Raw genomic sequence first — 14502 nt, forward strand, 5'->3', positions numbered from 1 at the left:
CGGCTAAACCCTCCATCTCCCACGATCTGTCAATCACCCTGGGATCTGCGACGGTGACCCCCTCATCCTCTGCCAGGAACCTTGGGGTTACCATGGATGACGAGCTCTCCCTCACGGCCAACATCGCCGCAGTCTCCCGGTCTTGTAGATTTACCCTCTACAACATCCAGAAGATCAGGAGATACCTGTCTGAGCACTCCACCCAGCTGCTAGTCCAAGCACTGGTCCTCTCCAAGTTGGACTACTGCAACTCGCTGCTCGCTGGTCTCCCAGCATGTGCAACCCGCCCTCTTCAGAGGATTCAGAACGCAGCGGCCCGCCTGGTCTACAATCTACCCAGACGCTCCCATGTTACCCCGCTCCTCATCTCTCTCCACTGGCTACCCATCAACGCCCGTATCAGATTCAAGACCCTGGTACTGACCTTCCGAGCAGTGAACGGGACTGCCCCCGTCTACATCAAGTCTCTCCTGCATACTTACACCCCCACCCGTCACCTACGGTCTTCTTCAGACAACCGCCTGGTGGTCCCACCGCTCAAGACTGCCCGGTCCCAACACAAGCTCTTCTCCTGCCTGGCCCCCAATGGTGGAACCAGCTCCCCACCTCCATCAGGGACACTGACTGTCTCCCCACCTTCAAGAAAAGGCTCAAGACGCACTTGTTCCGGGAGTACAACGGCACTTAAGAATGCTTGGCTGGACTTGTTAGTTAGTTTCCTCCAGGATCACAATGACTCTTATTAAGTGACTTGTTGCTCTTTTAGGTTAGATATAACGAAGTTAAGTCTTGTACTCGCTGTGAAATATTTTACTGTTGATTGTTCTTCTACAGGTACAGTCCTGCACTTTTGTGGTTCATGTTGTTTTAATTTGTAACTTGTATAACTGCATGCTCTTATGGGTCTTCCCTTTTGGCACTTGTTTAGCTTTTTCACAATGTATGCTTCATGTTTTTGGCTACTTGCAATGTTTGGGACTATCTCGTTGTTATGATCAGTGACTTATGCTCTTTTGTAAAGCTCTCTCTTGGAAGTCGCTTTGGATAAAAGCGTCTGCTAAATGAATAAATGTAAATGTAGCCAACTGATATTGCTTTAAACATGATTCTATACCATTAAATTCACAACTTACAGGGTTGATACTGAAGATGTATTAGATTGTACCCAATTGCTGTGAAAGTACCAAGTCAATGAAGTGAATCACCAAGTACAAGTTCAAGATAAATTCAACGTATTTATTATAGATCTATAAAGTGCAGGTGTCTGATACACTCAAGTTGAGCATCTCAGAGGACTGGACCATGAATACAGGAATCAGGGCAGTTAAATAATATCACAATATGGGTAGTTTTACTCTCACAACAAACTTCGGGGTGATCAAAATAGCCTTTGCAAGCACAGAAAGAGGATGCTGCATGCTAGATAGCATTTGTTTAGGTCTTTAGATAGGGCTCCTAGAAATGGTCGACGCTCCTCCCATTTTCCTCGTTCAAAGTTGCATGGCAATACACACTTTGGTAATATTGTGACCTCTGACCTACACTGGTGTCACAGGCCTTTCATACCTTACAAAGAACTAACTTATGGCTATGCAGGCATTAGCAAACAGAAAAATGTCAGTTTATCAATGATACTAGCAACATAATTCATAGATAGGCATATTTCTCTCCTGGACATTACCAAAGGTTATGTTCTCACGAGCTGAATATCAAACATTGTTTATTATATTCAGAGTATTCCAAACTGTTTAAAAGTAATAAAGTAATCATTATCTTTAATTATTGTTCAGTGGTTTAAGGACAGACCTCTTCAATACACAGTAGGGTCACAAAACCTCTAGGACAGTTATTGGGCTCCACTTCTAAAACAAAATGTAAGGCAAGAATGGTCAAAGTAAGGTGAAATTAAATCTACATTTAATAACATTGCAAATTAATTAAATCAATTACAAGGTAAACATGATACAAAGCAACAGTTTTAAATCTTACCTACGCTACCATGATTGGAAACCCAGAGAGTTGGAGGTGAGGAACGAGAAGGACAAGCCAGCTGAGGAGAAGGCCTCAGGAGATGAAGAATCCACAGAACATTGCTTCACAATTCCCTTTATACACAAGAACAACCAATCACACCACATCTTGACCATTACTTATCAACACATGACTACTAATGTGACAGTAAGTAACAACGTAACACAGTGAGGTGTGAGTCCCATCAAGCAGAGACTCTGTCTCCAGATTTTAGAATGAGAGGTGGGGACAGGGTGACACCCAGCCTTACAAGCTCTATAAATTATGATGGTGTCCAACCATCAATGTGCTTTGTGGTGAGATGAAGGATTTTTTATTAAATTCTGTATTTACAGGGAGGCAGTTGAGAGAAGCTATTAATGGAAGAAATATGATCTCTCTTCCGAGTTAGATTTACATGTTGAGCAAAATATTAGCCTAATCGTTTATACAGGTCTATCTTGTTATAAGGCCTAGGCTATAAATCAGTTATTCTACTTAGTCCATAGATGTAAAGCAGGGCTCTCAAGTTTTGAAGACAGGCAATAGTGACTTTCTCCCCCCTCCCGTCAGGGGGTCAAAATTAATTAATTAATTGCTTTTTACCTGACATCTTGGAAAGGCAGCAATGATTAATGCATCCATGGCCAGGATATAATAATAAAATATGACATTATTTTAAAAGTCAGTAGAATCGGGCCTCTTTACGTCCCGCGCTAGGTGAAAAACTGATGCTAATTATCTGGGAAACATTTCTTAACAGCAGTCAAGTTGTCATTGTTTGTGTCAAACAAGTTGTGAATTTGTTGTAACATTAAAACAGGACATCATGACTGTGCTCAAAGTGATGCTCGAGCTCCAGCGGTTTGCTTTGTAGGTTGAGAATCACAAAAGATTACAGGATATGCTTTTTTTCTATTGGTTGTTGCATTAAATCTTACCCAGATACAATGGTGCTATTTTCCAATTGGCTATTGTATAGACCCTTTCATTTTTTTTTTGATTGGCTGATAAGTGGTAGCCTGGTCCTAACCAGACCCTCGTACATTACATTTGTACAGAGGGTCTGGGATCTCTCCATTGACAAACGTTAACTTCCTAGAAGGCGGATCCTCTGTTGAAGTTTTTGGTGAACTATTGGATCCGCCCAGAGCCACTCTGATTTGCCATAACAAATCGCAAGCGTTTGCCTTAGCCAACTCTTTCACCACTACTGTAACGGAGCTAGCTGCCGTAGCTGGAAAATCCAACTTTTCCCGAACCCTGTGGGGAGGAGGGCCACGACATCATGGCCACCAACAAAACTCAGCAAGGAATGTTCTTGCTCTGGCTTTTACCTATGGATATTCAGCAGCGTTGCTGCCACAACCGCAGAATAGTTTCGCTCGATCTTTATCCGCCTCCATTACTGAACTACTCAAACTAGTGCACAACATTAACGTCATCGTTCTCAGCCACTCCCTCTGTTCGTTGATTGGACCTACAAAAAATGTGTTTCTCGAAACCGACTTCAGAGCCTAACTCCCAGACCTACTACTGAAGCGAAATCCAAATTGAGCGTAAGTACGTAGGAGGGCAGAGCCAGGCTAGATAAGTGGCAGGCTTGACTAAGAACTGAAGTGGGGCGGCCAGAGGAATTTTGGTTGGGTGCTGCGGCATATTAAATATATTATAAATATTTTTTTTCTGCGTGAGAAATACAATGTGTGGCGGGAGGGCGTGACTAAAGACCAAAATGAGTGACTGTCACTCTCAATGCGTGACACTTCAGAGCCCTGGTAAAGTGAAGAAAACTTAAGGCCAACTCTAAATGATCTGGCAGGCTAGTTAGTAGGCCTATCTAGTAATAGATAGAATAGGCTGCTACTTTCATATGGGCTTCTCCCGCCATCCACTCTTGGAACTGGAGTCCCAATGTTTCTAGTAATAGCACCACAATAGACATTCTCAACCAGTATATTATCCACTGCCTGTCTTGTCCTTTTGAAGTTGTTAAATTGAATAGGCTGAACATCAACATGTAACATCAAGTATAGCCTAGACATTCCAAACGAATTAGCTTTCAATTTTTCGTATGCCTAGGCTACTTGGACCGTGTCCTGACAATAAATATAGAACATTATGTTACATGTTTTGCCAGGATAACTGGGCTAGACCATTGAATGTTCATGATGTTCCTGTGTGTTTATTCCTTTGACTGGGTACAACAACGCAATCATTCAACCGACTATAAAATGTTTTTAATGTCGGGCTACGACTAAAGTCATCTTCTGACAATGCCTTTGCTTCGTGTTAAAAGCTCCAAAATGAAGAACTGGCAAAAACTTTATAACTATAAATTTACTCTAAAATGTACTTAAAAGTATGGCGACGACGTTATCCACAAGTACGTTATCCACAAGTAGGTGCGACGACGTAGCAACTTAGCTCCAAAATGATGAACTGGCAAAAACTTTATAACTATAAATTTACTCTAAAATGTACTTAAAAGTATGGCAACGTTGTTATCCACAAGTACGTAACCCATAAATAGGTCTGACGACGTAGCAACTTATCCAGAAGTAGATGTCAAACGACAGTCTCCTTAGGCAGGTTATCCATGTCCCTTTCCGCTCGCCATACTAGTAACGGATTAATTCAATTAAATAAGTAACGCGTTAAGTTACTCGTTACCTAACAAAAGTAGTCTGACTACTACACCCAACACTGGTCCTAGCATGCCCATCCACACCAAAGGAAGCATCCTCATGCAGCTCATCCATCCACCATCGAGGTTCACCACCAGCAGCAGAAGAGAAGGAAGCGGTGGATCCTCGGCACCATCCATCCCACATCACACAATGATTTTTTGTGATGATGACATGAAATAAAAGAAAGTATAACTGATTAGAGTTGAACTTAAATTTACTTAGATAACTTTGATATTTATATATAATAGAGCATAGAATCAAATAATGAAATGAATCACAGAATACCTACATCTCAGGGAGAAGACAGGACCCTGTGTGTGTGTGGAATTTAATTATCTGCAGTATGAATCAAGGATTTACTCATGTTTAGTAGTTGTATTCCCAACAAATGTGGTTACATTCTAAGGACATAATACTTTGTTGACTTTGGCGAAGTTAAGCAACTCTAGAATGAGTTCAGAGTGTCTGCAAATGTGCCCCAATCCTTAAGGCCCATGTTGCAGGGTGTACATTAGTTTGCTGTAGTCCCAGAAAACGTTTTAAAGTCACTCCAGGCATCACACTTGTCCACATTGATATATTTCCACCTTTTATTTTGGTTATTTTATCTTCCTTAATTTGCTTACTTCATTTTATCAAATTACACTGGATCTTGACAGCTATGGAATATGTACATTTGTTTCTAATTGTATGTGATTATAAATCTCTTTAATTATACTATGTTTATTATTCAAACATATTGTCTTATATTATACCTTTCTATATAAATTGTCTCATCAAACATCATCACAAATGCCAGTTTTCCTTGTTTCTTGCCTCTTGCAAACCATTCAAATATATTGTTGCGACCTAATGACACTGTTAGGTGGCGCTGTCAGGATCCTAGAACTGCGGTCCTGAAACTGCGGGTTTCCGGGGTCTCTGGCTCTGCAGGTTCATACTATAACGCAAAGCCGTCGGAGTAGTATAAATTGAACCAATCCGTCCGACTCCGTCCGTCTGTCCGTAAACGGAGTCGGAGTATAAATCAGCCTTTAGAACCGGCCAGGTAAAAATAAATGGTCACTTGACATAATACGTTTTTAGGGCATTGCCTCAACATCATCCTAGTTTTACGGATTAACTGTTGGGCCCAAAACAAAAATTTGTATGCTTTTACTGCAATCCTTCTAAAAACAGCGCAACAGTCTGCAAATTAAAAACATTACTGTTGGTGAACAAAAGGGCTAACGGTAGACAAGTAGGAAAACAAACAGAGGGAGAGGTTACACATTCCTCATGAACAAAGTGCAGAAATGTATCCTTTGACTTTGAGTCTTTAATCCTGGTCTTTCTGTCAGTCTGAGTGGAATTTTAAGACTAATTATACTATGTGTGTTATTGATAAGAAGTAAGCAACAAGGAAAAAAATGCTTCAGTGCACAAACTGGTAGTATTTTATATACTGAAAAAGGTACTGAATCAGCATTAGCCAGATAAACTGTATACCAGTGACCCCACTGTGAAGCAGTGAAAATGTATATTAGTACACCGTAAACCACATCTGTGAAAAACACAAACTGATATCACAATAGCGTACAACAAAAAACTAGATTTAAAGATTTTATCATCATTTTATTATAAAATATAGTTGTCTGATCCTGTTTAAACACACACTTAACAAGTCAGTATGTACATAATCCATGTTATATGATCAATCATATAAAAAGGGAACAGGGACTGATGTAAGAAACCAAGAAGCCACACTGTCGGTTATGTAGCTACTTTTGCTTTGCTGAACACCAATATACTAAAGGGCATTGCATTCAACAAAGGTACCAAGAACAGATATATACAACAGGTTAAATAGGGCAGAAAATACATAATTTTAGTATATGAGAAGAATTTAATGTTCCCCATGAAAAAAAAAAAAAAGCATTAGCTCTGAATGTCTCAAATAAGGTTTTTGAAATTAGGTTACAGGAAATATTCATGTAAAGTACTGTAGATGTCACGAAGAGGTAGATTCCAAGTACATTTTGGAAAGGACATGAAAATATATTATTGGATTTCTGCCACTAATAAAGATGGATTTTCTGGGGAAATACATAATCTTCAAAGACAAATCATGTAGAAACAAGACAGTTTCACTTTCTACATTCAATTGTACTGATTTGAACACATGAATCCATATCAAATCTGTTCACAACCTTGTATCTTCGCAACTAACTAAGTAAGACTTCTTTGAATGATAAATAACAGATGGACCTGAGAGGATTTATAAATGGAGGAAAATTCACAATGATCTAAAAACAAACAAACATGGAGGCCCTGGACACTTTATAGGGTAATATTTCTCTCCAGCAGAACATAGGTACATCCAACCGTTCAATGTTTTCTACACGGTTAAAATTGCACTTCAACTGACCTGCCAGAGATTTGGATGTCATCAAATGGAAAAAGAGCAAGAATCTGAAAATACATGAAGATTTTGGAAGTTAGACATAAGCAACATCTTTTGTCCGGTGGCTAAAATCTGGTAATTATTTAATGGAATAACAAAGTAGAGTTAATTGTATTTTTGACAAACTAAGCAATAGTTATTTTTCAATTCAAACACAATTTCAGTAACAATTTAGGAAACTCACATCATCATTGCCATCTGCTAGATCCAGGGCTGTCTCGTCCTCCATGTTCCTCAGCATCTTGTCAGCCCCAGAGCGACACAGGAGGATGGCTATGGTGGTGTCCTGCCTACCCACTGCCAGGTGAAGGGGTGTGCAGCCATTAAACATGGCCGCATCCACATTAGCTGCCTTGGTCAACAGTAGGGTCACAGCAGTAATGTCATGGAGCTCCACAGCCAAATGAAGAGCTGTCTTTCCACTTGTACCTTCCTGGAGAAAGTCCAAAGAGTTATAGGCAAATAATAATAAAAAATAGCAACATTTCATAAAAAGTTGACTAAAAAGTAGACAAAGTTGAAGTAGGTTTAACAGTTCTTGTAGTTCAACAATTAAACCTAGTAAAAGGAGTGGCGTTGTGTAAGGTCAGTCTGCTGGAGAGTTCACTTTTCTATATCTATCAATGGGTCAGACATGTTGCCTGGGCCTGTCCTCTATCATGTTATAGGGCCATGCTAGAAAAGGCCTGTACACACCACACGACAGGGCTCAGCTCCACATCACATGACAGGACTCTTTCCCCCTCCCCCAGCCCCAAACTCTGAATCTGTGATAAACCACTGAGTGCCGGGCATATTACTATTGGAGCACAGGTACAGCAAATAGATCAAATCCATTCATTGTATTTGTATAGCCCTTTTTACAAGCAATGTCACAGAGGGCTCCACATGCGCCCATAGGACTGCCCCTCAACCAACCTATACCTTCAAGAAAGAAAGATGGGAGTTGGAAGGGTACTATGACCCTATTATGACAGTAATATGATTAAACATTTTCATTTTGGGAGGGTTCAGCACAAACCTGAACATTGAGGTCAGCCCCTTTTTTCATGAGGAGTTTTATCAGACGATGCTGTTGGTTCAGGGTGGCCAAGTGGAGGCAGGTGAGACCTGAAACGAGGAGTCTTTTAGAACAGGCATCTTCTACTAAGTTAACAGTGCAATAAAAAAAATAAAAAAAACGTTTATCATTCAGTAGTGACACACAGTGACAGCTGGTGGTGTTATTGGGTGGGCGGGCTAAAAACGTGTAGGCTTTTATACATTAATCAATAGTTCACACTGCAGCAAAAGCATAATTACATGCGAGATAGCAAATTACAACAACTTAACAGAAAAGCACTTTCTTAGCTAGCGTTACACTAGCTGTTAGCCAGTCCTTTCTTTCAAATCAACTTAAACCAAACCTACAATTTTGTCGTTTGTCCTTTTGTGTAATTTTAAGTTTGGACAGTGTCCCAGCCATGTCAACAATCACATTCCCCACTATCACACACAGTAGCCACAAGCACCTGACTGTTCTGTCTCTACATTTAGTCATTTAGCAGACGCTCTTATCCAAAGCAACTTACAGTAAGTACAGGGACATTCCCCCCCGAGGCAAGTAGGGTGAAGTGCCTTGCCCAAGGACAAAACGTCAATTTTCACAGCCGGGAATCAAACTGGCAACCTTCTGATTACTAGCCCGATTCCCTAAACGCTTAGCCACCTGACTCCAACATAGGTCTATCAGTCTGCTGTCATTGGTCAACAAGTCAACGGCCTGTATGCGCTGAATTAATGAAGTCTGAATTGGCAACAAATCAAGAGGGCGTGCCAGACACCTGTCACTCACAAGTCCCCACTCTTGTACAGTAGCGCACTCTGCTGTCATTGGCCTGTGGCAAGTCAGTGGCCTGTGGGCTGGATTAATTTAGCAGCAAATCAAGGGGGCTGCCTCAAAACCTGTCACACATTATGAAAATGAATGGTCGCTGATGCGTTTGGGCTGAAAAAAAGCCCATTTAGATCTTTTTAGGTTTTTTTGTGTGACTATTTGGTGTTACTGCTATTTTTCACAAATATTTGAAACAATCTGTTGTAAGGTTGTTATTTTTTTTAACAATAAATGTTCTCAACTTAATTGTAAAAGGTAGGGATGGCTTAGCCCTGTTAGCCCATTTATACCAGCCGCCCATGGACACACACGCATGAAGTGGCGACATTGGGAACATACACGTACACACATGCGCATATGCAGAAGTGTCCAATTCCACTTCTACTGAGTAATTGTTGAAAGAACACGCTATGTAAGCCTTTCATGTCCTCTACCAAAGCTAAACCCCAGAGACAGCAAATACTTTATTTGCAGTAGTCCTACACACTGCCTCGTGTAGGACACATGGCAGTACAACCAAACATGCAGACAGGCACATCCTTGCATAGACTGCAACACAAAACAGGAAGTACCACTAAATCAAGACAGAACATCACTGGCTCATACAGCCTCCCGGAATCACAACAGCAGCTGATATCATACAGCTCACCTCTCCAGTTCTGGGTCTCCAGTACAGGAGCCAACCTGCTGTTGGAGATGTTCCTGGTCAACTCAGCTGCACAGTCCATGAGGCCCTGCTGGCAGGCTACGTGGAGAGGGGTGTTCCCATCCTGGTCCTGCGCTTCCAGACTCGCCCCTTTCTTCACAAGGCTCTGCACCAGTAAGGGCAGGCTCAGGTAGGTGGCCAGGTGTAAAGGCGTCTGATGATCAGGTTAACACACACAGGGTTAATAACATGGAGTGTTAAGATTTTGTCTATATGATTTGCAGTCATATGCCATCAAGGTAAACCCATCTGCCCACCATAAAATGTGCAATGAAACATTCTGTATGTATGGGGGTGGCACAGGAAAGAGGAGGGATTAGTACATTGACAGTATGCCCACTACTTCATACTAGACCACTGATACAGTACTTGACATTCAAAAGGACTGAGTAATAGTCGTTGGCTGAACTCTTGATGGTTACTTTCAGGGTAAAAAACACTGTGGGGCATTAAATAAAAATAAATGATGCATTCTTTAACTTTCTCCATGTGTGACTGCACAGTGACTCTTCTAGGGAAACTAATGACTAATCTAACCAAAAGAGCCAACATATTTGCGTGGCTTTTGGTAAACTGCAGACAACAGGGCTCACAGTGACTCACAGCGTAAAATGCTGACAGAGTTTGTCCTGCTAAGACCGAGTTTGTCATAAAAAGCTGATAGCAAGCCTTTGCCTGCCATACCCCCCTGGAACAGGTTATTGCCCTTCAGTTTGATTCTTCTATCCAGTCTCACTTCCTTGTTGATAACGTCTTTTTTTCCCCACTTAGTGAGAAGAATACTCCCTAATATTTCTTCAAATTGTGAACACGCTCCTCGGTGTTGATAGAATTTATGAAGAAGGTAGGGGAGGGGAGTTTACTTTACTTATAAAGGGATGGGTATAGCTCAGCTGCTGAGTATTCAACTGCAGATTAAAAGGCTGCAGGGACATTTTGAAAATGTCCATAATGAATATGTCATTATTATAAAGTCCCTTATGAAATAGCATAGGATCCTCCCCCCTGAGAAGGTATGTACTGAAGAATAGGGAAACTTTACAGGCAGCAAAACCAACAGTACTTGCACCACACAGATATGAGGAAGTAAGAGGGTTTACATAAACTTTAAAGCAACCTAACACATTTAGACTGAGAGCATGAAAAATAGTGATGTTTTTTTTTCCCCATCTACGATCTACCTGGTACAAGTTGTTTTGAATGTCCAAGACTTCTTTTGGAAAAAGGTGAATCAAATGGGTTGCAAAGTCTTCATCCTCATGAATGACAGCTAAGTGCAGGATTCTGAAAGAAAAAACATCAATTTATACTTTCTATTCATTAATAAGATCAGAGATTAAGAAAAGTTAAGACATAAGATCTGTATCATGCAATGGAAAAATGTGAGCTTGTATTTCTTAGAAGTATAGGCGTACCTAAGAATGTTGTGTGGCATACAGTGCAGTGATTGAGATATTGTGCAACAAAGGAACTTCTAGAAAGAGCTCATGTCAGAATGTTTGACTCCTTAAAATTATTGCAAAATATCATCTACCAAGAAAATAAATGGGTAGTCATGTCAAAGCTAAACTATCTTGTTTACATTACATTACATTAAATCACAATTTCCTTGTTTCTTTAAAACTGTTTATTCAAAGTAATGTATTAAAGACTATATAACCTCACCGTCACAAAAATCCCAACTGACTGAATTTTCAAATATCAACATGAAAAATGACAAAATACTTGCCCTATAACCCTAAAAGGGAAGTCATAGCAGACAGAACAAAAAGCAGGAAATGGAAAAAAGTCACAGGGCTTTATTTAGCCTCCACCAAGGCTTTCAAGAACTTACTGTTGAAGTCTAACATAAGTTGCAGTGGGTATTTTAACTGGTCCGGCAAAAAACCCTCTCACATTTGAACAAAACAGATATCCAACCTTTGACATTTTTTGACTAACAACCACAAAAACTATAAAACACAAAAAGCCATGAAGAGCAAAGTTAGTGTCAAGAGATGGTGAAGTTGAGATTTGTCTGGGCCTCTTCCCTTTATTATAACTTCACCATGATAGAACATGATATGAACAGACAGGTGCATTTAAGACACCAGGAGGACTTAATCACGTAACCTTAATGTTCACAGTTCCTTTGACATGTAGCTATGAGTCCTATAACTTGAAGTTCGCTGCCATTCCCTGAACTTCTAATAATTTGTTAAAATTAAAACACAGCGGAATACAAAGGCGCTCTTGGAAAAGTCTCTGATGATGATGTTCACATCAGAGGGACTCACTGGATTGAGTAATAAATTAATAAAAATCCCATGGGGGAAATCAAATGGGTGCACCATTCTTTCTCACAGTGAAAAGGCATTGATGTGGTGTACCGTCAGTCCTTCTGTTTAATGAGCCGACAGTGGGTAAGAGAATCCTTGTGGCATAGACCCAAGATTAGATTTAAGCAGGTCTACAGACCAAAAGTGGTGAAACTATTAATGGTTAGGTTGCAAAGACAATTACTTTTTCCACTTCTGTCAACAAACATGCACTAAATGAAAACTGCAGAGAGGATGTGAATAAGGATTGTACTACTGACTATCTTCATAACTATACGAGAAAAAATGGATTGTTGTTTTTTCTTGTAGTTTTGTATTGTGTTTTGTGTACTATTTTGTGCTTGGAAAAAGAGTCCTACAGCAAAGTGTGAACTTCTAGGACAAGCTAGCAACATAGAGAAGTATCTGCAAGCATGTGCCCTTGTTTCTTTTGGGGAATTCCATGCATCTATTTTACTTCTGCTTTCCGACTCAGGAGTTCTTCCAGGTCCGTGACAGCTCACACAAAAACCCATGCTTCATTCCACACTGAAACTCCCTGATCTCAGGTCTAATAAGGAATACATTAAAAAATGAATGGCCGAAACAGGCCATTGCTAAACCTAAACCCTTCCATTTCAGAGAGCAGGGGGACTTTGTAGCTACATGATCACCTTCTAAACAAATACTAGTAAAATAACTACACCTTGTTATTGTGGCTGACAGACTATGAATCACTTCACACAAGTAAGTAAGTAACACATCATCTGCATGTTGACTGTGGAAGGTCTAATTACCATAATGTTCTCATAACCTGATTACATACATTAGGGGAGAACAGTCCCACTTTCAGCCAGCCATGAATGCCACCCATATTGTTTTTCAGGTCTAGGCTTGCATGAATTTGTAAAAAAAAAAAAAAAACGTCTAAGAGGTGGTTGGGACCTTGTCAATATTTACAGATATAATAGATAGATTTTATATTTACAAATGTCTTTATTATAGTATCCATATTAGAATGACATTAATGCAGTGATTAAGACTGCTAAAAACGAATAATTTGTGGTGTAAGCATATTGTGAAAATGTGGTGCTTTGATGAGTAGTGCCTCCCAATTGCTTATTTTACTATAAAGTTAAATTAACTACAGCACGCATGAACACAAGAGTCCTTGCACTATTTCGGTTCACACAACAAAATGGCAGTGGTGTAACTATCTACAAATAGGACGTTTCTGACCTTAAGGTATTTTAACAACATTGTGTTTAAGGTTTTATATTATGTCGTCGTATAGACTTAATGAATGGCCCTTTAAAGAACTTGAACGGAGATAAGAAATTATCTATAAATTAAAAACATACGTGTCTCCGTCTTCAGTGATAGTAGTGAGCTGATTTTCCTCTTGCACGCTCTCATGTTCCTGAGGGTTGATGCAGAAGTTTAAGGCTTCTACTATCTCTGATAAACTGTCGACTGACGAGTCATAATCAGAGTCCAGACGCTCCTCGGTGTTGATACATTTGTCTTTGACTGCACTGCATTCAGAGGCCGAATTTCGTACCGTGTTCATTGACTGCTCATCTTTAGTTGACGAAATAGATTTGAATGATTCAATTCCTGAATCCGTACGGGTATCTTCGTGCAAGTCCTCTTTAAGCTTTACATAATCACCGCTAGCCATCGTGTGCCACTCTTCAGTTGGCTTGTTCAGATTTTTGTTATGCCTTCCCTCTGCTAGGAGATGAAGTGTCTTCAAAGAGAAAGGTAATAGAACATGAAGAAATTACTGTTCCTTTGTGAAACCAACATGAGCTGTTGCCTTTCATGCCACCGAGTGCTTGTCCTTTCCCGCAGTCCAAGTAGAAGTCAACTGGACACGTGGGAGAGTTAGAAATACTTTACGATATCACATTAATTGAAAAGTCGACAAAAATGCATAATTCGTCATTTCAAACCCTTAAAAAGAAAACAACACAGGCCTTAATATAGTTGGAGCTTTTACGATCCAATAACCACTTGGTATAGTGCATGTGAGTAATGAAAGGCGATAAGGGAAGCGCTGCTGTTTTTGTCAAGAGCGGGGAATCCCCAGGGCGTGGCGTGCGCAACCAGCATCGTACATCGTGTCAGTGTGCACATTTCTATAGTTCTGTAGGTCTACTTTTAAACGTGAATCTGATTTCATGTTAAAGCCATTGAGTCTGGACTCCGCAGTATGTACAAAAATAAAATAAACACAAGGATATTCATAAAGTAAAAGTATTGAAAATACAGTTTGTCAGGTTCAATGACAATTATGTCAATCTTGAAAAATATTTAAAATATTTGCCTGTAGCGTACATTTAAATAAGCTATCAATTACTGAACTCTGGCCCTTAAGTGGCTCACCCATACTTATTTATTTTTATCCAATGAGGAACTATACGACTATAAGACCATTAGAGGGCGTAGGCAACTCAGGCTTTTTACGTCTCAGGTTC

General features: G+C 40.1%; 1 protein-coding gene across 1 annotated transcript; it reads right to left on the minus strand.

The window, feature by feature from the left end:
• Positions 1-6289: 6289 nt before the first annotated feature.
• On the minus strand, positions 6290-14068 carry nfkbie (nuclear factor of kappa light polypeptide gene enhancer in B-cells inhibitor, epsilon). Its single transcript, XM_084699613.1, has 6 exons — positions 13384-14068; positions 10907-11009; positions 9669-9879; positions 8165-8253; positions 7328-7576; positions 6290-7151 (listed from the first exon to the last, which is right to left on the minus strand). The coding sequence occupies exons 1-6, from the start codon at positions 13701-13703 to the stop codon at positions 7086-7088; spliced, it is 1038 nt and encodes a 345-aa protein (XP_084555739.1). The 5' UTR covers positions 13704-14068; the 3' UTR covers positions 6290-7085.
• Between the last annotated feature and the right edge of the window lie 434 nt (positions 14069-14502).

Source organism: Hypomesus nipponensis, chromosome 6 (genome assembly GCF_054491055.1).
Source record: "Hypomesus nipponensis isolate SF chromosome 6, ASM5449105v1, whole genome shotgun sequence".
NCBI classification, from domain to species: Eukaryota; Metazoa; Chordata; class Actinopteri; order Osmeriformes; family Osmeridae; genus Hypomesus; species Hypomesus nipponensis.

What these genes read in the sequence shown, in the direction of transcription:
- nfkbie (XM_084699613.1), bottom strand. Translation starts at nt 13,703, where the DNA reads ATGGCTAGCGGTGATTATGTAAAGCTTAAAGAGGACTTGCACGAAGAT. An exon ending in ATCACTGAAGACGGAGACAC is followed by an intron (nt 11,010 to 13,383) that starts GTATGTTTTTAA and finishes TTTTTCTTTCAG; the next exon opens with AATCCTGCACTTAGCTGTCA. An exon ending in GGGCTGACCTCAATGTTCAG is followed by an intron (nt 7,577 to 8,164) that starts GTTTGTGCTGAA and finishes GACTTTCTCCAG; the next exon opens with GAAGGTACAAGTGGAAAGAC.